The sequence below is a fragment of the Crinia signifera genome, chromosome 7, assembly GCF_055691185.1.
Source record: "Crinia signifera chromosome 7, ASM5569118v1, whole genome shotgun sequence".
Lineage (NCBI taxonomy): Eukaryota > Metazoa > Chordata > Amphibia > Anura > Myobatrachidae > Crinia > Crinia signifera.
The window spans coordinates 94,569,056-94,596,643 of NC_139223.1; the positions used below are offsets into that span (position 1 = coordinate 94,569,056).

The following is a 27,588-nucleotide window of genomic DNA, read 5'->3' on the forward strand; positions in this document are numbered from 1 at the left end:
GTGTGTGTGTGTGTGTGTGTGTGTGTGTGTGTGTGTGTGTGTGTGTGAGAGAGAGAGAGAGAGAGAGAGAATACTGTATTTATGTATGCAAAGTGTGGTGTGTGTGTGTGGAGGGGGGGTGTGTGGCCCTGCATAGAAATCAGTACCAGGCCCCACAATTTCTAGTGGTAGCCCTGAGTCCAACCACATCTGAATGAGGACCAATATGGTCAGCAAAGTGCTGTGAAATATGTGTGCTCTATATAAATAACTGATAATAAATGTACTAACATATTAGTTAAATTAATTTATTAGACAACCAATTATGGAAAGAACCTTACGAATATACAGTATTTGACATGATTGGGAATAATGGCCACGTCAGCTAAGGACTGAGATATTACAAAGTGGTAGCAGACACAACTTCATCATTACATACCTTTATTGCCTTCTGTATGTTGACACAGGAATCTCTTATAGTAGAAAGTAATTTGTTAAAGCGACCCATTTCTTGGACCAATACAGTATTCATGCTTTGAACATAAGTAGTTGGATATTTTCTCATTGCTGCTTCAGTGTCAAAGTTCATGGGAAGTTTGCTCAAGATATCAGCTGATACATCATATACAGTTTCATCTGCCGATTTCCCTGCACCTCCTGAAGTCCGTGACTGCATACAGTATAAGCAATATTGTCAATAGTGTTTATTAACATGTAAAATTATAAAACTAATATTTACTCATGTATTATATGTACTATTTGAAACCTGATATTAGGTAGGGTTTATTAAATAATATATTAAGATTGATAATGATCTTGAGCAATCATGTAATGCATAAAAAGTGTCACTTGTGAAATTATATTGCGGCCAAGTTAAAGTGCCTAGGTCAAAAAGTCAAAAACTTTGACCAGGTTTAGCAAAACATATTTTAAAAGACCTCCATAAATACTGTATGTGGAAGAAAACAAATACAAAGTACAATGATCAAAAACAATATTCATGACATTCACTAGGAACCACGGACAGCCCTGGAGCATGATGGGGGATCATTAGTTCCTAGTGAGCCACATGTTCCTAGTATAAAACGCAATCTCATATACTAATCAGACTACAGACTGTCTCTCTGCTGTACTGTATGCAAGTTGTAGGTGCACTTAACTTATGGTAAGTATAAACCCAGTTACCCTTTTACAACAGACACATTACTCTTTTACCATGGGGGTTATTCTATAAAAGTTAAATAAGACTTACATACAGTACTGTGTACAGGATTGCATACTCTGTATAAAGGAAGTATTTGTACAGGTCATTGATTCTCTTGTTAGCCAGTTTATAATAGGCAGTGATATGGGCAGTTCTGCCCCTTCATATCCTCCTGATTTATGTGGAAGTTTGCTGAGAAGACAACACTGGATATTTGTCTGCCTCATCAGGACCAAGGAGAGCATTGCTGACCACTTCTGGAAGCATGCTGAACTGCTAGCCATACTCACCTTTGTTAAATATTACTCAGTAATAATTATAAATCAGTATTAATGTTTAACTTATTGAAATCGAAACAAAACTGGTCGTTTCAATTTTCATTAAATCTTAGTAAAGGCCCATATACTCTGGCTCGAGTTTGAGCTGAAAGTAGCTCACTTTTGGTGTTTTCAGCTACTTTCAGCTCAAAATTCCCCAGTGTGTATGTGCTGGTGATAAGCATCATCGTCGGCCGCCGCTGTCGTCGGGTTGTTTTACCAGCCGACTGAACCACTTTCCATAGTCTTGAACATAGGGTGAAATTAAATAGGATGAGAGATTCAGAAAGTGGGAGATTTGGTAAGAAATCTCCAATTTTTTTAAATCGCCAATCATTTACATTGCAAAATCAAACTGGCTTTGCAGTGTAAATGATTGTCGCTTTAAAAAACTGAAGATTTCTTACCAAATCTCTCACTTTCAGAATCTCTCATCCTACTTTACTTCCTGTGAAAATTGCTGGGACGAGCTAAGATTCGCCCACTGATTTTCACATAATCACTCCTCATACATGATGGGCAAAAATGGCCAGTGTATATGAGGCTTATGTAAAACAAAAAAACTGGTACTGAGTTATCCTTTAACAGAAAATAATACAATAGATGTGAGTAAAGCAAAAAAAGTCATTTTAAATCTGTAACAAACAATGCAATGCAAGGGGGATATATATATATATATATATATAATTATCTTTTTTCTTCTTTGCATGCAGGGTAAATATTGACTGCTGTTGCATGGAGCCTACTTCATGGTCAGTTTATTTAGATATGAGCTTGCACAAACCCCACTTACATCCAAATCTCTCTGTACATTTTACATCTGCCCATCGGTAGTGCAACTTGGTTTTGCCAAGATCTCATTAACTTACTATTTTTTTACTACATTATGGGTGAATTGCTGATTGTGAAGTTGAATGAACCACCTCACAATCCGCAATTCACCCATAATGTAGTAAAATAAGATTTAGCACACCTAAAGAAGATTTTTGTTTGTAGCCCTAAAAAATATGTGAGGCCGATACTAGAAAAATGAAAGACTCTTCATGACCTTTTCCTTGTGTCATCCTTTTTACCTTTTGGGGTCGACCTTGATACTAACTGTCACCCTAATTACAATCAACCTTATGACCCACACCCCACAATAACATCCCCTGTAAACTGCTCAAATAAAATTGGATTCCCAACCAATTTTACAGCCAATAAGAACCCCCATCTAATCTGCCACTTTTTTTTTAGCTTTTAGGTAATCCTAACCCTTTTAATCCTTAGGTGTAAGGATATTCATATGCCTATCCCATATCCATATATTTGGTTCTCCACTTCATGTTTTTTTCTGTGTCAAGGACATACAGTACAAAAATAAATTCGACTTGATACAATTTTACACCACTAAATCAATTTTCTGAAAAGTAGTAGTGAAATAGGATATTTGTCCTATAAAGAGCTTTAATAAATAGTTTAACCCTTTGAGTGCCAAGTGAGTTTGTCAAAATAGGTGTGAAAATTGCCAAATAAACATTTTTATTCATCATAATAACCTGTAATGTTTACCTTATATAGGAAATATAATCTTTGGTACTTGTGTAATAGCACGCACCCGTTACGTAATTAGCGTAGCATCCCTGTCAGAATCAGCGTAGTGTTAGCCTAGTCAGTCAGAAGTAGCGTAGTGTTCCCGCTAGCGTAGTAAGTGTAGTTAGCGTCCCTGTCAGAAGTAGCGTAGTGTTCCCATGTCCAGCTTAATCAGCTTCCCTGTCAGACATGTGTTCCTGAAACACCCCCACTATCCACACCAGCCCAAAGCGCTTTACGTGTCCCCCCAAACCTGTTTATACCCCCACTATCCACGTCGGGGTGGAGTTGATTTTATAAAGTGTGGTGAAAGCATCGAGCCACCGAGCCCGAAGCGTGGCAAGCGGACGCGGAATACATGTAAAGTCATTTGTGTGCGCTCACCATGCTTCAGGCTCGGTGGCTCACTGTGCTCACCACACTTTATAAAATCAACTCCACACCGACATGGATAGTGGGGGGATGCGTAACTCGGACGCTTGCCACACTTCGGGCTGACTTGGATAGTGAGGGCTTGAAAAGGAGGCTCTCCCTGAAGCGGACACTGCCACAATAATACTGAGACGCAGGAGCATCTTAGACAGATGGAGTGCCTCTCCGCCGTTGCCTACATGATCTCCTCTCCGCCGGTGTCCGCCAGCGCAGGGGACCTGGCGGTTACTGGTGCTGTGTGAGAGTCACTCACTAGGCTTGCCATGGATGCCGGGGACAGAGCCATGGCACCGGGGACAGAGCTGGGCTGCCCGCAGAGTCACTACGCTAACTACGCTGACAGCATAGCTTAGCCTACGCCGAAAACGTAGTGTAGCCGGGCGCCATGCTATTACACAAGTACCTAACACACAACATTTTTTTATTTGAATTTATATAACAAATGTGAGTGACACTGACATTTTCAGTGGATATATTCACAGAGATGTTGGCACCCAAAGGGGTAATCAAGTACACATTCTTAAAAAGCATTTTTCTCAGAACTGCAGAGTATATCATTTTAAATCCTGATTATATTAATGATAAGACTATTTTAGCATTACCTACTTAAAGAAAGAATACTTTGCCCTGACACCATACACCACACCACAAATATATAACCAGGAACCACATCCAGGGTTTGTAATGAAGCAATCCACCTTTTGAGTTTTAGTTGGAGAGAAAACAATGTTATTGCTATTGTGTCAAGAGGTATCTATCCAATGATCTTTCAGGGTTTTCCACTTCATTAAGAGGAAAATCGCTTTAAATACAATGTAAACGTAAATGTTACTGAACATTGCAATCTACAATATTGTATTTAAAATGGTCAGTTTTGATTACAGTAGTTGATTGTATCATTGTTACTTTTTTCTATTACTTTTTCTTTAATTTTGCTGCCTTTTTTCTGTAATTTTTTTTGTAATCTTCTTTTCTCAGAAGAAAATTATTTTCATGCAAGAGCACAGACTTCTGGTAGATGTTAGAACCCATGTATAACTCACTTGGCTAGTAGAGCATGGCCCAGGTTTCTGCTATCTCTGACTATTCAGCTACAATCCCATTTTCCCTTTTGAAATTGCTGGTCATTGCAGAAAATGATTATTTAGTTTAGTAAGCACCATAGATGTAGCCTCAGCGAAACAGAGAAATGATTGGAATATGTTTAAGCTAGTTTTCAAGTTAAAATTATTTACAAGGGAAAATGTGTAAATAAATCGCCATATAAGAATAGCATCAACAATGACATCTTATGTACAGTGGTATTTTCCAACAGGATTGAATAAATATTAAGATAAAGGTACTTATGTATTATCTGGGCTCCCATGTTAAATGCACCCATTTTTTCATTCCCCTACTATCCAACTTCGCATGGAGTTGATTTTATATAGTGTGGCGAGCGCAGCGAGCCACCGTGCCCGAAGCGTGGCGAGCCCCGCGAGGGGACGCGGTCTCATAAGAAAAAACGGGAGCCCAGATATTACATAAGTACCAAGATAAATAATATATCTTGCAAAGTATACTCCAAAAATAGTTTTTGTTGAGTTTACATGTCACAAACACATTCTATTGTGGACACATCCATAGAAAGGATGTGTCCACCTTCAAAGTGTAGGAATGACAGGTTCATTGTAATATATTTCAGCTGCTACGGCTTAACTCACTGTCATGTTATATTTCAGCTGCTACGGCTTAACTTACTGTCATGTTTTATTGTCCATTTACTTATTCACATAAACAGTGATATTTTGGGCTTATGAGTCTAGTTAAAGTAAATTTAACTTGGTTACCTTGAATAAAGGTTTTATCTCCCACAAACGCACACCCCCTAGCCTCTGCCCTAACCCTAACACACCCCCCCCCCCCCCACTCAGGACCTCCAGCTCCCTGCATCTCATTCCATTACTAAATCCTGGACTACCCCTTCTGACACCACTTCTCCCACTACTCTCTTCTGGGGGCCTCACATTCTCACACATGTTGACTTGGGGGCAGTATGGATGGCGTAATGGTTAGCATTACTGCCCCACAGCACTGAGGTCATGGGTCAACCATGGCCCGACCTGTGCAGAGTTTGTATATTCCCCCCATACTTGCGTGGGTTTTCTCTGGGTTCTCCGGTTTCCTCCCACAATCCAAAAATAGACTGGTTGGCTCCCAAAAAAATGAACCCTAGAATGTCTGTGTGTGCGTTGCGTGTACAGTACATGTGGTAGGTAATCTAGATTGTAAGCTTCACTGGGGCAGGGACTGATGTGAATGTTTAAATATTCTCTGTAAAGCGCTGCAGAATATAAGAAACTGTTAATAAAAAAAATAATAACTTGAGGGTCATTATGGTGGTATTGGGGTCCTTTTACTAACTGGCTACTCTTACCAATTCATACCCCCATAACCATCCCTCACATTTCTACATTTGAGATCCCTGCTAAAATGGTTCATTTACTTACCCCTGGATTCCCTCTCAATTAAACAACAACTTCTCTTCTGATATTCCCTCCATTAAAAAAGTGGGAGGCATATAGAGAAACCCCTGTAATTCCTACACTGTTTGGTTAATTTCAAATCGTGCTGCTGATGTATAGAGCCCAAATTGTGTTGATGTCCCAATAGTTATGGATATGACTGTCATAGCAGCTTCTCTATCTGCAAGTTAAACTTTTCAACAATTTATGTTTTGAAGAGGAGAATGTCACTTCTGTAGTATTTGTTTAAGGGCATAGTTACAGTAAAAAGGATTAGTGTTACAGTGCCAGTAGTGTCACACCACCTCAAGAGGCTGAAGTCTATTGTGTGAACTAGAGGGGTTATTAAGATCTAATCCCTGCTATGCTTAATTGCAGATCCATGTGATCAGGTATATGCCGCTCAGCCAGAGTGAAATCCTGCCCCATGCAAGCCTGCAAATTGCTTAGCATGGTTTTGCGAAAAAGTAGCTGGAACAGCAATTTGCTTCAAATCCATACGCAAGTCACTCACCATTAAATTATTTTTCCACTGTGTTCGACGAGTTGACTTCACAGACCCTCCCTTCAAGCTCTTGCATTTCCCCTGCCACTCCCAGAAAATGTCAGGTTACTAACCCCAAGTGCTGGCTTTGTGTCAAGCAAATCGAGACTGGCCAGTGATCAAAACATTAGCAGGATTTTATTGCAGGGAAGCCTCACAAAGGTGTACTACGATTCTCACACATGTGCAGTCTATCGATTATAGCCCAGCCTCCAAACTCACAGCTGAGTGATCAGGTCTGAATAACCCTATAAATTAGGTTCAATAAGGACATTCTTCTTAAGTTGTGACAACTGCCTTCTAGGAGCATGGCAACAACAATGTATTAAAAGGTACTTTTTCAACTGACTATATAGTATAAAAATAGAAGGTACAGTAGCTACTAAGAAAATGTACATAGTGCTCTTGGTATCAAAAAAGTTAATATTTACTGTATATATTATTTTTCATTAACTCTGCATCATTTACAAATTTGGTATTGACTGACACTGTATGATTAAGTTATGTTTTTTGTATTTATTAAATTAGGTTGCCCCTTAAACTAAAATACCTATGAAAGGGAAAAAATTCTGATGAAGAAGATCTCACTTTAAATTTTGAAGTGTTATATTGCTTAACTCTGACCAGAGGTCTACAGTAAATGCATCATATACTGTATATATATATCTACATATATAAAAATCGATGTGTGCCCTATGGACTCCAAAACGGCGTGACCAATTTTGATGAAATTTTCAGGCAATCTTCAGAGAAGTCCAGCAGATGATCCTGTGAAGTTTTGTAGCGATTGGATTAACAGAAATGTATTTCTTTTTTTGTCAATTTTCACCAAAGCTGTGCAACGCGTTCCCTATGGACTCCAAAACGGCGTGACCGATTTGGATTACATTTTCATGCAATCTTCAGATTAACATAGCGGGTGATCCTATAAAGTTTGGTAGCGATTGGATCAACAGAAATTTATTTATTTATTTATTGGCAATTTTCACCGGATTGGCCATCAAAAAATTGTCACCAAATTTAATCAAGGCAACAATCATCGGTGGCAAAATCAAAGGCGAAGATGTACTGATTCCACGCATACCAATGATTTCCAAATATTTACCATTAGAATTCAAGCGGCTCCAGTTCCCTTTGCGTCTTGCCTTTGCTATTACCATCAACAAAGCACAAGGCCCATCATTGACTATTGCTAGCTTAAATTTGGAAAATTCATGTTTTTCACATGGCCAGTTGTTTGTGGCTTACTCCCGATTTGGCACACCGAAAAATGTATACGTTTTTACTCCAAATAAAAAAAACACAAAACATTGTTTATCCGCTGGCCTTAAGATAAATTAATAAAAGAAATATAATTTCCCATTTGCCTGAAATACATGTGTTTTTTTTCCTGGCGTACCAAGGCACTGTACCGATAGATATCTGCTAAAACTTTGTCACGTGACCACCCCAATTCATCCAACAGAAGTCATCTGGCTATAGATAATTAGTGCTTCCCGTGCGAAGACGGGGCGGGTTGCTAGTATATATATATATATATATATATATATATATATATATATATATATATATATATATATATATATGGTCAGGTGGCCAGACTGACGCAATTGGTTGTGGAAGCGGAAGAGAGAGCGGCGATCCCGAAAGCCATGCTGTGTGGTGAATGCATCCCTGCACACATCCAGTGTGTAGCAGGGGAACTGTGAGTGCACTGAGAGAGTCTCTCTCCAGCCACAGTTGTTGCAGCTTGCCAGTGTGGATTACATTGTATGCCAGGTGGTTTTGAAGTCCACCGCTGACGAATGCTGTTGTACGCTTGATGTACTTTAAAGTTTAAAAAAAAATTCATTTAAATAAAACAGACGATATTGCACTATTGGGCGCCCTTCTCCTCTATTTTGTTTGTATATATATATATATATATATATATATATATATATAGATATATATATATAGATATATATATATATATCTATATATATCTATATATATACATGTGAAATATAAAAAATAAGTTAAAATACATAGCCTTCCAAGGCATTTTTTGGAGAAACATAATCCTACTGTTACTAAGTTCAACTTTTCATTCACAATACTAGAGAAAATTTAATTAAATCCCAGAGGTGGCAATAGAGGACAGGAGCTGATCAAGAGAAAAAATCTTCTGGATCTACACTCTAGATTATTTAACACCAAGGGGCCTTAATGAAGGAATTGATGTAGTACAGATGGAGCCGGGCTCCCTCTTGCTGGCGAATTGCCAGACTGTCTCCTCTGGCGATCCGCCAGCAGCGAGGTGCTCCATCTGACTGAGATGCGCATGCGTCTCACGCACCTGAGAGATCTAGAATAGACACCACGAGATATCGGAACAGAATTCCATCATCCCAGAGTAATTTTAGAAAAAGATACCCGTCTGTCAGAAACCGCTATGAGGTTTTGAGATCTCCCTCACCTGATAACCGGAAGACCACCTCATTAAATTTTTTAGAGGAAAAGAGGGGCGCGACGCGCCCTTTCATTCACAGGAGAGAGGAACTTCACACCCGTCTAGACTCCCCACAAGGGAGGAAGCGAAGCCTGCATGGAGAAGAGGAGGAAGAACAAAGCCCAAAACGGAGCAGAGGGCTATTGTCATCCCAGCTTCCGAAACAGGGGTTGTTAACCTCTCTAAGAGGGAGTTACAACCATCACAAATCTCACTACTAGAAAAGGGTTTCAAATTTGCCCCAGATAGTCATGTTAATAAATTCGATTTGTATATCGATTTAAACAAATATATTCGACACCTGACTTTACAAAGGCATTTTTTGAAAAACCCAATAGTGAATGACCATACAGATGTGATACCCAGCCCTTTTTCTGTCAAGTCGAAATTTTATCCAGTAGAGTCACGGGGAAGTTTTTTAGAAGTTTTCTATGAATCAGTCAATGAGGATTTCAAAAAGATGAAAGAATTGAAACTACGTTACAACAGTAATTTGAAACCTCAGGAGTTAAAGACTATGAAAAATTTCTGTAAAGATGACGAGATCATCCTGAAAGGCGCAGACAAAGGAGGTGCTGTGGTCTTACAATCAAAAGAGGCTTACATTACTGAAGCGAACAGAATTCTACATGACGGTGTCACGTATACAGTGCTGAAGGAAAACCCCACCGAAGCCTTCCAAGAAGAATTACTCAAGCTTCTGTCCACAGCTCTTAAGGAACAGATCATCAACAAAAAAGAGTTTGATTACTTATATATCAAGTTTCCGCTTACTCCATTGTTCTATCATCTACCAAAGATTCATAAGAGTAAAAATTCCCCTCCAGGCAGACCCATGGTTGCAGGGGTTCAATCGATCTCATCAAATCTGTCCCATTTTGTTGACTCCAAACTTCAGCCATTGGTCCTGAAGAATCGTTCCCATCTCAAAGATTCCACAAGTGTCCTCATCAAACTTAAAGATTTTGTCTGGCTAGACAACATGTACTGGGTCACCATAGATGTACAGGCACTCTATTCATCCATCCCCCATCTGGGTGGCATAGAAGCAATTAAAACAATCCTATCTGGAGATCCTACCATCTCGAAGGGTATGGCTGACTTTATTCTTGGAAGTATACAGTATATTTTAACACATAATTACTTCGAATTTAATGGTAATTATTACCTCCAAACACACGGCACAGCCATGGGTACTAAGTTCGCGCCCTCTTACGCGAACTTGGTCATGGCTGTATGGGAGGAGCAATATGTATACCAGTCTGAATTCTTCTCTAAGATTGCTTTTTATCAACGCTACATTGATGACATGCTTGTTATCTGGTACGGTGACCCCTTAGAGATTGAGAAGTTTGTGGACCATCTTCACAATAACCATCTGGGCTTAAAATTCACGTTCAAAATGGACCCCATGAAAATCGATTATTTGGACCTAGTACTTCAGGGAAATGCAGGACAAACCATCACTACGAAGACCTATTTTAAAGAAGTGGACGCAAATAGCTTCATTCCCCAAACAAGCTGTCACCTTCCTAGATGGAAGGATAGTGTGCCGTACGCCCAATTTCTACGTTTGAGGCGTAATTGTAGCAAAGTGGAAGACTTCAAGTCCCAGTCCACCATTCTGGAAGAACGTTTTTTGGAAAGAGGATATGACCCTGTTAAAATCGAAGAAGCACGATCCAAGGCATTAGAGAAGGAAAGATCGAATCTTCTACTGGGAACTAAGAATAGACCCAGGGAAGATCAGGGTTTTGGAAAATCTCGTCCATTTGTTACTCAGTTTATCCGAGAGAACCATCAAGTGAGAAAAATACTAGAAAAACACTGGTACATATTACTCCAGGACCCAGTACTAGGACCTACCTTACCAGTTAAACCTGCATTGATCTTCAGAAAGGCCAATAATCTGAAAAATATCTTGGCCCCCAGTAAACTGAAGACACCTAACACCATTGCACCCAAGAATACCTTTTTGAGTCTATCTAACCGATGTATTCCATGCAATAAATGCATGTGCTGTAAGTACATGGAAAAGAATTCCTTCAGTTTCAAACTCCCCTCTAATTATACCTATAAATTAGGGTCAAGTTGTACCTGCCTCACAAATTACGTAGTATACAGAATCACGTGTGGCTGTGGACTAGCCTACGTGGGTAAAACGAAACGAATCCTGAAGATTAGAATCCAGGAACATTTGCGTAATATAAAAAACAAGTTCCTCCTACACAGCTTGTCGAGACATTTTTCGACTAAACATGGAAAAAAGTAATTTCTCTTTTACAGTTTTGGAACACATTAAAGCTAACCCAAGAGGAGGGGATAGGGAGCTCCAGCTGACGAAAAGGGAAAGTTACTGGATTTACACCCTCAATACCCTTATTCCAGAGGGGTTAAACGAGAATAATCGACATTGTTTCTTTCTTGTAGTTCCGATAAGTAATCACGTTTACACATATTTATTCATTCTGGATTATATGCTATACTTGAGGGGATGCTATACTCAATATAAATTCTTTTAAAAGTTGTATATTTTTTCCACAATAGGGATCATTGTGAATATGCCTATATATATATATATATATATATATATATATATATATATATATATATATGTATATATATATATATATATATGTTCTCTTACCTTTCTTGGATTTTATGTCATACCGTTAAGTTATACCCAATTTCTTTTTTGATTATATGAACTCTCATTTAAAGATTGTACTGGGATTACTGTGAATGTGATTATATGAACTCTCTTTTAAAGATTGTATTGGGATTACTGTAAATATGCACCCAAATTGTTTCCTATTTACCGAGTCAATTTGGTCGCACCACCACATTAATTAAGGGCAATTGTCATATACCCTATTCACCTCACTTTGTCTCTATTTTCATGGGACTAGTCCATTTCTTTATGTAGACTAAATCCCATAGAAGGTTTCCCTTATCTACCCAGCTTTATAGCGCCTTGTTTTAACTTATAACTTATAACAAGCTCTGAATTGATAGCCCCAAACCGGATATGGGACTATTATCCCTCCCCTATATAAGAAGGCAGCATCAGCTCTCTCATTACACCCTAGCTGCAGTGGAGTAAGCATCTACACTCCTCTACTGCGGTAAGTACCAAAACTCTTTGGGTGCATATGTGTATTTTCTGTACTATTGGGAGATTTACACTCCTCCTTGATTTGGGTACATATGTGTATTTTCTGTACTATTACACTTCTCCTTGATTTGGGGCAATTTGAAACTGTTCGGATAGCACATTGCATTTGTTCTATATGTTCCATATTTTCTGGTGTTATTCTCTGGTGATGTTATGACCCTCCTGTCTGAAATGTATTGAATTAATCCTGATTCCATGGGTTGGTTAAGAATCTTTCACTATGGAGACATGCTAAGACTTATGGAGACATGCCATTGTCAATGACATATTTACCCTCTTTTTACCTATATTGGGACACCTTTTTTAGTTGATTCCATACTAAATTACCATCTCCAATGACTCCACCCCTTAGCTCTGTTTCACCTCCTCTATAATTTTCCTCTGATGGATTATGGGAAATTACTAATGCAATATTATGCTTTGTAGGATTTTTACTACTATTTTTAAATGATTGAGTGAACGGAAATCCCTACCTCCAAACCTGTAGGTTTCTTTTTTCCCTATTCTCTGGATCTCATGTACTGGGTATGTACGGTTATTCCTCTATTTATATAATTATATAATTTATTTACAAAGAGGTTTTGTTGAAAGCATAGCTGCTTCTGAGACTGATGGATTATTATTTACCATCTATAGGCTACATACAGCTTTTCTTGTATTGACCTTTGAAGGAAGTGTCTTGTGAATACCTGGTCTTGGATTTTCATCCTTGGTTATCATTATTTTTCGTTTCTACCTATTCGGGTATGTTTTTTGATTTATTGTTCATTGCTTGCTCCTTATCTCTTTTTTCTAATGAATTACATTAATATTGAAAGTGATTTGATGTTTAAATGCATTATTGCAGATTTTAACTGACTATACGTGTAAAAGGAAAATTGTCCATTACTGCCTATACTCTCTGGATTTCTGGCCTGTATTAGGCCATGGTATGTACTAATTATGTATGTAAAATTCTGTATGTATCCAATATGGATTTGATTTGTGCTAAGTTTGTGCCAACATCCCCCCTCTTTTTACCACTTTTTAGCCATGCCCCTGATGAAGTCGTGTAGACGAAACGCGTTGGGCTTCCAATAAAGAATTGGTTTTTATACTCGAGGTCTTCGGTTTCATTTATGAAGTTCATGAACATTCCGTTTGAATACAAGTGACTCCAGGATCACATTGAATTGGGACTTTTAGTCAAGCTCTGTGGCTAAGTGGTATCACTTGAGCGCACTCTGGACACCCCCCCTTCTGTGCATTCTACTTTTGTCTCTCACTAACAGGAGAGTCGCTCCAGAGGTGCAGCTGGTTGAAAAACCATATCTAGCGCAATTCCTGACCATCTTTGTATGTTTTATATATATATATATATATATATATATATATATAGATGAAGGAATTGATGTAGTACAGATGGAGCCGGGCTCCCTCTTGCTGGCGAATCGCCAGACTGTCTCCTCTGGCGATCCGCCAGCAGCGAGGTGCTCCATCTGACTGAGATGCACGCGCGTCTCAGTTTCCGGGGGCGGGGCGACGGGAACCCTGTCCATATCCGCTTCAGGGAGACGGACAGGGTTAGGGGAGATGGCGGGGGGGGGGGAGCGAGGAGGTGGTGGGGACCCCGGGTGACTGCCGGCAAGCCGGCGGGGACCCGGGGGAAGCACACGCAACTCATGCATGCTCGTCCCCTTTTGCAGATACAGATGGTGGCTGTGGCGGATGGCGGCTGGCGATTCTGCCACCATCCCCTGCAAAGACCAGCCCGGCTCCATCTGTAGCTTTTCTATAATTCTTGCTCTTTCCTGATCCCCCCTTTTTTTTCCGTCTTTATCATTCAGTCAACAATTTTTTATTTTCGTAATAATTGAAGTTTAGACATAAAGATAGTTCTTTAGCCTATTTAATGATCAATTAATTTGTAAAATAGGTCACATTATCATTATTGAAATTCTGCACCATATACAGATGGAGCCGAGCTCCCTCTTGCTGGCGAATCGCCAGAATGTCACTGTTGGCGATCCGCCAGCAGCCCGGCACCCATCTGACTGAGACGCGCATGCGCGTCTCAGTTTCCGGGCGACGGGAACCCTGCCCGTCTCCGCTTCAGGGAGACGGACAGGGTTAGGGGGGTGCGGGGAGGCGGTGGGGACCCCGGGTGACCGGCAACAAGCCGGCAGGGAACCCGAGGGAACTGTGCGAAAGGAGACGCGCGCATCTCATGCGCGCACGTCCCCTTTCGCAGATACAGATGGCGAGTGGCGGGGGATGGCGGCAGGCGTCGCCATCCCCTGCAAGGAAGAGACCCACTCCATCTGTATATAGTGGGACATAGGTGGCGCTCCACTTCTTTATACACCTTTGGTAGTCTGGAATGCAGATATGCGTTCAACCGATAAAATGGCTTCCGGATAATTGTTTTATCCATTTATATATAGTTATAATCACATATAGGGTAATAAATGTGCACTTTTTGAAGTTGTCTCTTCCAGAGGTCTGGTTGTGTAGAATGATGCTCCCCCAGAAGAAGATGGCCCCCAGGTGGAACGCATGGCGAATTGAATATGCGTTCCACCAGCGAATGTAATGATGGTGCATCCCCAGAAAAACATGGCCCCCAGGTGGAATGCATTGCGTGTTCAACATGCTTTCCACCTATAAACTTTTTATTGTATAATCACTTATATCACATTCTTTATTTATTTATTTATTTATTTACCTGGCGCTACCAGGAGGGTTCTAACCCTCATTTATGGTGCGATGATTAGTTATATAAATACGTTTTTTTTCCACTTTATTAGTAATAACACTTCAGGAAGTGACGTCATCTCCCCTGCACTATAATAGGGAGCACAGGCATCCATCCACTCATTCCCTGTGGTGGATCCATGCTATAGGCACATCCTCTTTGAACTCACTGTAAGTACGGACTTTAAGTTAGATTTGTTTATGCTTTAATAATAATAACAGTTTTATTTATATAGCGCTCTTTCTCCAATATGACTCAAGGCGCTTAACAGATAGAATGAATGTAATACAGTACAGAAAAGCTTTTCATAAACAATACTTAAGGGACTGAAGGAAACGCTTGAGTCTGTTTTTGAAGCATTCTAGAGTGGGCGTCTCTTGAACTGTGCAGGGAAGTGAGTTCCATAAAGTCGGAGCTGAATGGCTTAAAGCTCAACCCCCAGATGAATTATGGGAGATCCTAGGTACTGCTAAAAGTCCTTCATCTACACACCGCAGTAATCGGGTGGGACAGTAAGACTTATCTTTTTTCTGCTAAACTTTCATGATTAGCCTATTGTTAGGAGTATATCCCAAGACATTTGTATCTGTCTGTAATTTGCAATGGAGTTAAATGTAGCCTTGATTCTATTAATAGATGTTGTGGGTCTCATTCCGCTGAGCCTACACAGCATTTTTTTAAGAGAATCACATTTGTGGTATGTAAAAGAATCTGGTCTAAAAGTGATGTATACACATGTTAGATGTAAAAATGTAAATCCTTACCATATGTTAATTCATATATTGCTATTGTGGACACCCCATATCTGGATTGTATTGAAAAAACTTTTCTGGTGGTCATTTTTGGATAAACCTATAGGTATGTGTTTCTATATGCTTTATGCTCCTAATTGGCTTCCACTTTACCACCAACTGATAATTTTGCTCACCAAGGGTCTAATAGTGATATGTTCATTTTTGTCTTCTTCCTCTCCTCCATTTTCAACCTGTTCCTGTGCTCATGCTGTATATTCAAACATGAAATAATTTCTTTTCTTTTTTTAAACTCTTTTTTTTTTTTTTTAAATCTTTACTTATTACTTATTACGATTTACAGTCATATCGGTTATACTGTTGCCCCTGATGAAGTCATGGCTTTGACAAAACGCGTTGGGCTTTCCCATTCTGACTGAATCTATCAATCCACCAGATCTTTTACTGTACTGACTTATCATGCAGATGTAAAATTTTGTGTATATCTGTAACACCCTAAGGGGTGATTTTTATGTTACTATACATTTTTATCTGTTTTATGTATTAAATATTGTATATGAATTCAAGTTATTTCACTATCTCAGCACCCTATGAAACCCCACTTCTCTTTCATATATAATATATATATATATATATATATATGTGTATGTGTGTTACAGGCCTATACAGTTGGCAGCCTAAATGTAGCTCAAGTATTCAAGAGAGCAAGATATATGTAATGTGTCTGTAATACATCAAAATCCAGTATACAGATATGATTAAGTCCATAGAGAAATATTACTTTTCCTATTATTGTTTGTAATGATAAAAAAGACAGGGGTCTTATACCTGTCAGACTTAAACCCTACTGCAAGTGTCTTAAAGGAAGCTCAAGAAACCTTCCATGCAGGAAGGCGCTTGCAGAAAAATGCCAGATAGGGTTTTTCTTCCACTCTGGACTAAAGGGGTGTACACACAGGGCGATTCTTCTACATCTTTTAAAAAACGTAGGTTTCCCTGAATCGCCCCGTGTGTACACAGCAAGCGATAGCGTTGTGCGGCCCCGCAGTGTTGCTATCGCCCGTCCAAATAGATGGGCAAGAATATTTTGAGCAGATGCTGTAGTGTCTACATGAATGTAGACGCGGGCTGATACTGGGGAAGGCAAGCTGGCTTATCTACGGCAGTAGCATCGCGATTTTGGCTAAGAAAAATCGCTTAGGGAAAATCTCCTAGCTAGTGTTCTGTGTGAATACCCTTTTAGCCTACACTATCTGCAAGGAAACCCACCAATGTATGTTGATTGCAGCAATAACTGTAAGGTTTTGCATGTTGGTAGGAGGGGGCTGTTTTATTACCATTTTCTGTTAATAAATATATATTTCAATACAAACAGATACATTTCTAAGATGATAGAAACCTCTTGACACAATAAATTGAAAGGGAAACTATTATAAAGGAAAATATCCCAAATACATGTAAAGATGTACAGTATAAGAAGTCGCCAATAAATGTTACTTACACTGTTATCAGTCTGAGGAAAAGCAAAATAAGGGACAATATGTTATTTTCAAAATTATAACATTTTTCTAATTTAAAACTGTTATTACATGTGATTTGGTATATCATAAATATAACACTCACACTGCTTTTGACAAATAGAGACAATTCACTTCTCAATCTGGTTGACTCGAAAAGCAGCGGTTTTTGGCTGCTTTGCAGGCCAAATAAAGCCACCCACCGCCCGCATGAATACCTGTCCCGCACTGCCCTCTGAATGTCCCTGCAGGCATGCGAATGGATGTTGTGAATAAACATCCATTCGCATCCTTGCATGAGGACCCGAAATCATTCAATGGTTGCCAACCATCGAATGATTTCAGAAGCGCTCACTAATCTAAGTCACTCTCTGGTGACCTAAGTCTCCGAGGGCATTTGTGGCGCCATCCTCTGTGAACAGGATGGGCAGAGCTGCCCCTCAACGGAAGGCAGGATCCCGACCCCATTCGCATGGGGATGCCCAGCATTTTCTCGGGTGTACCCAGCATTTATGTGGGTAAGCCCAGAAAATGCTGGGTGTACCCATGCAAACGCACCCAATATGAGCGCCTCGGAGACTATGCAAATCTCCGAGGGCATCTGCAGAGAAGACCTGCACATGTGCATATTGGCATATGCGCATATCCTCAACATCGGACACTCTTGCGAATTCGCAGCGTTACATCCCAACCAGAATGAGGGCCTAAATTAGTCCTAAATTAGGGGTGTCCTCCTTAGGTACTCCTCACAGAGCACAACATAAATCAGCAAGAGCAGTGGCAAATACACATGGGAGCAAGTTCATTGATCAAAGTACCAGGTACAAATGGAACCAGGTACAAATGGAGCCCTCCTCATCTAGCCCTTTAATAGTATTAAATGAGTAATATGATTACTCTGCTAATCCCCTACTGTATTGTTATATGTATTGTATTGCTGCTGAGAACAATTGGATAGCCATGGTGAGCTTCGACCTGGGGAACAAAGTTGAGAGGGGCTCCATCTGTAGGTGTTTTGGTACTTTCAACATGACAATAGAGGAGATATTGTGCAAAGTAGAAAAAGCAATGCACATATATTTTCACAAACCTAAAATCCAAATACTGTACGTATATAGAAATAGATTGTTGAGAAATGCAGTTTTAGAATGGTATTGATTCTTATGTTCTGTGGCATACCTGCGTTAGAAGGATACTGTCAAATAGCTGCTGTGTTTCTGATTGATCCTTGGTTATATCAGCATTAGCATTCATCCCAAAAATCTCCGGAGAAGAGTTCAGTGGAAGGGTCTTTGTATACTCAATATAGTGATTGTACTGTAATAATGAAAATATTCTGTTTATAATTGGTCGGCGCTTTAATGTTCATTTATATTCATGTGTATAATATAGCCTTAAAAACCACATTCACCTTATCATCTTTGAGAATTGCCCCCAATTAACAGAAGTATTGGCCCCTTAATTGATGAATGTAGATTCCAAATGTAAATCTAGATTTTAACAAATTTATTGCAAGATGGGGACATCCTGGGGTACAGTACATCTACATAAAAAGTATGACAATTTGTGTAACCAATGCATATTTTTTTTTTTTATAAAGTAATGGGATCACCATGCTGTGGTAATTGAATCATGAAGTGGGTAATGAGCATTGTAAAGTTGAATATAAAACAAAATATGACTAAATAATATTTTTATCCTTTTCTTTAACAGAATAAAGTTTACAGCAGTATGTTTTACTTTAACCATATAATGGAGAGAGAATTATTTATGGATGCTACTGTACATTAAAAGTGATATCACAAAGATGTACTTTAACTTCAGAATTTCAGCTTTAATTTGAGGGTATTTAAATCCAAATCAGATGAACGGTGTAGGAATTACAATGGCTTGTATATGTGCCTCCCACTTAAGGGACCAAAAGTAATGGGACAAACTAAACAATCCTAAATCAAACTTTCACTTTTTAATACTTTGTTGCAAATCCTGTGCAGTCAATTACAGCCTGAAGTCTGGAATGCATAGACATCGCCAGACTCTGGGTTTCATCAGTGGTGTAACTAGGTGCCATGGTGCCCAGAGCAAGGGCATATTTCATGCCCCCCCCCCACCCCCAGTAATGAATTGGGGGCGTGGCTAGCATGTGTTGGCATGTTACATTTGAAAAGAAAAACTTAAAAAATTCTAAATGGATGAAAGGGTCCATTCGGTACTTGTGTATTGTCACGGCGCCCGTTGTGTCGCATTGCATACCACTAATTATGGTATGCGATGGACCCGATTTGAGCCTTTCCCTGGGATGAGTGTACAATTTTAATATCGCGTCGCATCGCATGCCATTATATTGGCATGCGATTTCAAGTTAAATGCCCCCCCAGACCCGATTTTTAATTGTATCCCCACCCTGATGGGTGATGACAATGTTAAATGCCCCCCTCCATTGTTAACGCCACCCCACTATCAACGCCAACCCAAAGCTTAGCTAGCGCAGCGAGCCCGCAAGGGGTGGCGGTACGCGTCCTCCGACCTTTTCATACCCCCACTATACACGTCGGCGTGGAGTTGATTTTATATAGTGTGGCGAGCGCAGAGTGCCACCGAGCCCGAAGCGTGGCAAGCGGACGCGCATTACTTCACAAGTATTAAGCGTCCCCTCCCGGGGCTCGCTGCGCTCGCCACGCTTCGGGCACGGTGGCTCGCTGCGCTCGCCACACTATATAAAGTCAACTCCACGCCGATGTGGATAGTGGGGGTATGAAAAGGTTGGAGGACGCGTACAGCCGCCCCTCGTGGGCTCGCTGCGCTCGCCACACTTCGGGTTGGCGTTGATAGTGGGGTGGCGTTAACAATGGGGGGCATTTGAACATAGTCATTACCCATCAGGGTGGGTGTACAATCTAAAATCGGGTCTGGGGGGGCATTTAACATAGGAATCAGGCATCTGGGTGCCTGTACAATTAAAAATCGGGTATAATCGCGTCTCATCACATCGCATGCGATCATATGGCATGCGATGCGACGCGATTTTGTGGTTGTACAATGCCCTGCGATGGAAATCGGGGGCTCCGTGATAATACACAAGTACCGTCCATTATTTTTTTTATTATGCAGAAGTACAATAAAACAGTAAGGTGCAGTAACAAGAAATACAAAAACAACAGTGAGGTGTGTAGTATAAATGGGCTCAACACAATGTGTGAACAGTTGTTTATAACATTTAAAAAAAAAAAGCTAAATCACAAAGAACCCCATCAAAGCAAAATCTCTAAATCTTTCCAAGATACAGTAATATAATAAGTTGTGAAAATTTGTAACCATACACTCTAAACGGGTCTAAACATATAGCAATTTAGGGGCATGTTAGCGAGCTGACTATATCACTTAGAAAATGCCTGTACATCGCTGTGTGTGTGTGTAGGTGCCATAGCGATGTGCATCGCTATCGCTCAGCGATTAATATTCAGCATGCTGGATATTAATCTGTTACGGACACGGTTCTCTCCAGACAGATTGCTCAGCATACAGCACTGACTCATTGCTGTGTGATCTAGCATCACTCAGAATGCTCAGAAAATCTCTACGTGTGTAGGCCCCTTAAAGTTAAATGCACTTAATCTTTTAAATATTTACTCCGAGTCTCCAGTCCCTTAAAACAGTGGTCAACACATGGATATACATATTATGCCAACATATTTATTGTTTCAGCAGTCTCATGTTCAATTGAGAGGATGCTTAAGTTGGATAAGCGGTCTTGTCCAGTGGTTGTTCGGAGATAGTTCTTTATCATTTTTAACTTGCTAAAAGAACACTCACATGTACGAATGCTCACATGTAGCTACTTTACTGCTATTCGTATATTTCTCACCTTACCTGTTAGTGATATTGTTGAAAGAATCCTGGAGTTTGTGTTGATATATATTTTGAAGGAGCTGGAGTGGAGTTAGAGAGTGGAGATTTGGAAACACAACCTTTCCTCTGGAAAGCTTCTAGTTCACTTAGCAGCTCTTCAGAATCAACGTATTTTTTATACTTTTCACAAAACTGTTGTGCCTTCTGTTTTAGCTCTTCTTTTGTCAGTGAAGCAATTTTGGCTCCATGTAAAAAAGCAAATGTCTTGGACACAGACTGCATACAGTACCTGAAAATCTTCAATTCAACTGGCTTAAAATAACATCCATGATTTCAAGAATTTACCTTCTTAGAGACTCCCTTTCAGTAGGCTCTGGGTCATCCTGTTGTTCTGATGAGGATTCATCAAAGTGTTTTTTTCTTTTGTAGATTCTTTTCGTAGAAAATGTGGCTGGCAGACCAGTTTGGTCTCATATCTTCTCTGCTTCAACCAGCTATCCATCAATGCTGGTTTTGTCATGCATTGCCTGTATTGTAGCGGGCAGTCCATGCAAGTGTGATGAACACTCATCCACCGAAATATCCTGCCTTTGATTAACCTTATTTATCCTATCTATAGTATTCAATATTTTGTTCCACACCACCAGGACCTCTTGCCTCTGATGTTGCTTCTAGAGAAAATTAATTGCTGTTTCTGATTTCCTCACAAGCAGCAATGATGCCCGTAAACTCCTTACAAAGTGCATGTACAGCTTGGGCACGACTCGACCACCTTGTATTGCTCTGAGCCTTAACAGTGATGGATACATGCTCTTTAAGCAGACTTCATCTATTAGGTGAGGAAGAAAAAAACACAAATAGCCTCTGCACTGTACAAAAAAAATCTGACATCATAGGTGAAACAGCCGCTGCATGTGTTCCAACCAGGTTTAATGTGCGAGCTGAGCAAGGAACGAAGGTAGCTAGGTTATTCATGTTTCTGATTCTTGCTTGCACACCCCTGTAGGCTCCTGCCATGTTGCTGCCATTGTCGTATCCCTGACCATGACAGTTCATGATGTCCAGCCCATATTTTTCAATTTAATATTTTTTTTTCCTGCAAGGTCTTCCCCAGTCTTCGCAGTGGTGGCTATGAAATCTATAAAGCTTTCAAGAATTTCACAGGTGCCATCTTCAGTACAGTGAACATAACAAATTATTTGAGACAGTTGGTCAGTGTGGGATATATCCGGCGTACTGCCAAATAGCACTGCATAGTATTTTGCTGTTTTTATTTTCTTCAGATTTATGTTCCTCACTTCACTTCCAAGTAAGTTGATGAACTAATTTTGTATCTCAGGAGACAAATAACTGAATTGGTTCTTCTGATGTTTCTCTAAGTGAAATTTTACGATTGGCACATGCTTGGATAGCCGCTTCACATAACTAAGAAATTTACCATCTTTTCTGTGGCCACGCAAAGCTAAATTATTATCTGCCAAATACATTATGGCATCAAGTATGACTCTAAAGGCCCCCATACACTATGCAATATGGGAACGATTTCACCCGATTCGGATGAATCGGGCAGTGAAATCGGCCCAAATCGCACTTGTAGACATCCCCTCCGATCTGATGCGCGGTCCCGTGCGCATCGGATCGGGGTCGGGAGGTCGTACGGGCTGCACATAAGATTTGCCAAATCTTATGTGCAGCCCAGCCCCGGAGCCGTGCGGGGGACAGCAGCGGGCGGGGGATGCCAGCTATAGAGAGCCAAGCAGGGGGAGGCTGCATATGGCGCCGGGCTGGAGGAAGCTGTGTTGCGGTGGGGTGACAGCGGGAGGCGAGCAGGGAGAACTTGATGACATGACACTGGCTGCCGCGCAGCGCCGCAAGCCGGGAGAAACAGATAACTTGGAGAAAAAAAACGCCCATAGAGATGACTAGCAAGCCATTGATTGGCTGAGACCTCTCTAAGCCAACCAGAATAAGGCCCTTGGTCTCATATAATGTATCACTGCCTAATTTTTTTTAAAACAGCAATTGTTTATTACTAAACGTGGCGTGCTGTCTCTTTTTTGCCAAGTGCAAAATAAGTATTGTCTATCTATCTATCTATCTATCTATCTATCTATCGATATATCTATATAGATCAGGGATGGGGAACCTCTGGGCCTCCAGCTGTTGTTGAACTACACATCTCAGCATGCCCGGCAACAGTTTTAGCATGGCCATTAAAATATTGAACTTGGTCAACGTTTCGGTCTGAATCTCAGACCTTTTTCAAGACAAGCAGCCAGACAAATATGAGATCCTTCTCCAGCAGAGACCTGGCCCCGAGGCAGCAGTATATGCTCTAGTAGACTACCATATATACTTGAGTATAAGCCTACTTTTTCAGAACATTTTTTAAGCTGAAAAAGCTCCCCGCAGCTTATACTCGAATGAGGGTCCTACTTGAGTCAATAAGTTTTCCCAGTTTTTTTGTTGTAAAATTAGGTGCCTCGGCTTATATTCGGGTCGACTTATACTCGAGTATATACGGTAAGTAGTGTAATGCCCAATTGTTTCCCCGTTTATCTCTCCTTATCACACTTGAATTTATCTCTTGTTAAGGCTTAATACATCTGCCCCACTGCAACGGAATCTGCTGCACTATATAAGTCGCTGTAACGGAATCTGCTGCGCTATATAAGACACTGTAGCGGAATCTGATGCACTATATAAGTCACTAGCCGCGCAGTGCTGCAGAGTCGCGGGGGGGGGGGGGTAGAGGGAATAGACAAGATAGACAGCCGGGTTTACAGCACTCTGCTCGACTGTCTCTTTTATTGCAAAGCTGCAGGCAGGGACAAAAACAGCGGGGTAAGGTGACCAGACGGAGGCGGAACCAGGTCAGATGATTGACTTGGCAATTGCATAACATTCCACTTATTTGACTTAAAAAAGTCTTTGGTTACTTTTGCAGTATGCTTTGGATCATTGTCCATCTGCACTGTGAAGCACCATCCAATGAGTTCTGAAGCATTTGACTGAATTTGAGCATATAATATTGCCAGAAACACTTCAGAATTCATCCTGCTGGTTTTGTCAGCAGTGACATTATTAATAAATACAAGGGAATCAGTTCACTTGGCAGCCATACATGCCCACGCCATGACACTACCACCACCATGTTTTACTGACAAGGTGGTATGTTTTGGATCATGAGCAGTTCCTTTCCTTCTCCATCACTCTGGTACAAGTTGATCTTTGTATTATCTGTCCATAAGATGTTGTTCCAGAACTGTAAAGGCTTTTTTAGATGTTGTTTGGCAAACTCTAATCTGGTCTTCCTGTTTTTTAGGCTCACCAATGATTTACATCTTGTGGTGAATCCTCAATATTTACTCTTGTGAAGTCTCTTGATTGTTGACTTTGACACATATACACCTACCTCCTGGAGAGATTTCTTGATCTTGCCAACTGTTGTGAAGGGGTAATTCACCAGGGAAGTAATTCTTCTGTCATCCACCAAAGATGTTTTCCGTAGTCTTCCGGGTCTTTTGGTGTTGCGTTCTTTCTTTGTAAGAACTTTCCCAACAGTTGATTTGGCCACATGTCTCTTGTTACTATCTCTATTTGTTTTGATTTTTTCAGCCTAATGATGGCTTGCTTCACTGATAGTGACAGCAACAGATTCCAAATGCAAATGTCACACCTGGAATCAACTCCAGACCTTTTTCCTGCTTAAATGATGACAAAATAATGAGGAAATAGACCACACCTGTCCATGAAATAGCTTTTTGAGTCAATTGTCCCATTACTTTTGGTACCTTAAAAAAGTGGGAGCACATATAGAAACATACACCGTTCATCTTTTGATGTAAATACCCTCAAATTAAAGCTGAAAGTCTGCAGTTAAAGCAAATATTGGTTGGTTCATTTCAAATCCATTGTGGTGGTAAATAGAGCCCAAAATATGAGAAATGTGTTGATGTCCCAATATTTATGGACCTGACTGTATATATACCTTAAGTAAGCAGATGGAGACACAGATTTACACACTGAAACATTCCCTTTTGCATTTAATATCAGAGTTTAGCACTCTAAAAAATGTGAGATCTTTCCAACTTTCTGGCAGGGGTTCTTCTGGTCAAACAAGATTTGCTTATCCCCTAAGGTTCACAAGAAGATTCTCAGTTGGACATCCCTGCCTCTGCCTTCCCCCAGATTCCTTCTACTCCCTCCTCCAGATATCATCATCACCTCTGATGCTTCCTTAGTCAGCTGGGGAGCTTTCACAAAGACAAGCCGATAAGTGGTAAGTGGTCCACTTGGGAGTCGACAGTCCATATCAACCTGTTGGAGTTGAGAACTGCCAGACTAGCCCTGTCCTCTTTTATTCCACTATGTCCTTGATCGATCTCCCATCTCTCATCCTCTGTCAAGTGGCAGTGGGCATTTTTAACTGGGCAGTGGAGTGATCCATACTCCTGTCCACTGTTCCAGGAGAATTTAACAAGCTGGTCAAACCCCTATCCAGAAAGAGACTCACTTTAGGAGGTACGAGCCTGAGGCAAAAAGTTTTTCACCACATAGTGAAAACAATCGGCCAGCCACAGATGGATCTGTTCACGATCCCAACAAATTCACAGGTTCCCACTTTTATGTCCAAACTGTGGGGGCATCTCGTATGGATGTGATATAATTCCTATAGCTTGTTCTTCTCCTTCCATATGCCTCACCCAATTTAATAATATTTACTCTCTGGAGTCCACTTCACCCAATTTGATAATACTTACCCTCCTGAGTCCTGGAGCAGCAACAGGAGTGCTGCAGAAATCGTCTAAAAATGGTGTGGTTGCCATTTTTCTGTCGATCTACGCATGCGCAGTAGAGTCTGAGTGCTTTACTGCCCAGACTCCACAGCACAGTAGAGGTTTGTGCATGCACAGTAAGCATTAGAGTGCTCAGACCCTACCACTCCCGACATGCTGCCTGTTTACAATCTATATGGTAAAGAAAGGGGGCAATATCTTGAAGTTACTGGTACATTGCAGGCAGTACCAGCACTAGCATCTAAGTGTGCCCCACCCAAACACGTGCCTAATGGGAACTTCACCACCGGTATTACAACCCTGCAAGGAGTTCTGCTAAAATGTACCCATCACAGAACTGAGTAGATGAGAAAATGCAAGTGCAAGATTTCTATGCGTTAATGACAGTGACATCAATATTATCCGAATCAAAACAAAGTAAAACATTTATAATCTACAAAGAAACATTTTAATATCAGTTACTGAAAAAATAAAATTTCATATAATTTAACAATATCATTTATACGCTGAGGGCATACCTCCCAACTGCCCCAATTTTCCTTTGATGGTCCTGTTTTTGGTAGTGTTCCACCCGCATGCAGTAGTGTCACCTGGTAAGGGGACAGTTGGGAGTCTCTTCGCAGAGCAGCAGTGAATAGACACTGTGCACATGTCTATTCACAGGAGACATAGGGGCTACGGACATATACGCTCAGAGAAATGAAAAAGTGGTATAGCTTGTGATAATGGCAGCTGCACAAAGTCATGCACCCTTTGAATAGGCCATACACCCATTACCACACAGGATTTTATCCTGATTTTGCAGACTGAATGTTGGGAGGTATGCCATCTCAGCATGATGGGGGGAGTGGCCGAGGAAGAGTGAGGGACACGTCCACAAAACTCACATCATGGTGCAATTCTCTGAAAATCTAATCATCGGTCCCACCAGCTTCATCTAAAGCCCTGTCTGTTGCCACCTCTAGTACATAACAAGATAAAAGGCTACTCACGTCTCCATCTGATGGTGAATAGTAAATGCCACTTGAGTCAAACTTGTAATTGTTATTTTGAATAATCTCAGGGTTGTAAAATTTATTCAGAATGCTACGAAGTGTACGTCGATCCCAATCATCAGTTACTCTTCCTCCATAATTACACTCTCCTGTCATGTATCGAACAGCATCATAGGGTACCTCCTATAATATCAGAGGTAGACAACAGGTACAGACAAAATTGTATAAATAATACCAAATTCATTTCTGTTAGTGTGTGATCAGTAATGCACTTTTATTTACTGTGTTATTTTTCAATCTAATATAACTAAAGATATTTTGGAAGGCCCATGAGTGCGTTGTGTCTTCATGAATTTCCATATACTGTAGTACAGTTTTCACAAAATACTTTGGCCCTCAGTCAGATTTGAGTTTCTATTGCTTCTACTTACATAGAACCTAGGATTTGATGGCAGATAAGAACTACTTGGTTTAACTAGTCTGTCCATGCACATAAACCCACTTACACACTAGTTTTTTTTTTACACAGAAGTAGCAGCAATAGCTTCCTGCATACATTAATGATCCACACTGTGGACCTTATTCAGGTCTTCACGCTCCCCTGCGTGTTCGCGCAGCGGAGGGATGGTGAGCGACTGTGCATGCGCATAAACTCTTGGTGTGAGCAGGTGCGGCAAACTATTTGCTCCCCATCCTGTTCTCACCTAGCAGTGTGAGGGGGGCA

General features: G+C 40.5%; 1 protein-coding gene across 2 annotated transcripts in view; it reads right to left on the reverse strand.

Annotated features, from left to right (window-relative positions):
• Nucleotides 1-27,588, reverse strand: part of DNAH7 (dynein axonemal heavy chain 7) — a 918,640-nt gene that overhangs the window by 35,654 nt on the left and 855,398 nt on the right. For both annotated transcript variants that reach the window (XM_083153498.1, XM_083153497.1), the window contains 3 exons: nt 26,862-27,047; nt 18,401-18,538; nt 419-649 (listed from right to left, as the gene is read on the reverse strand). In XM_083153498.1, coding sequence (XP_083009624.1) covers nt 419-649; nt 18,401-18,538; nt 26,862-27,047 — 555 coding nt within the window. The remainder of the gene's footprint in view (nt 1-418; nt 650-18,400; nt 18,539-26,861; nt 27,048-27,588) is intronic.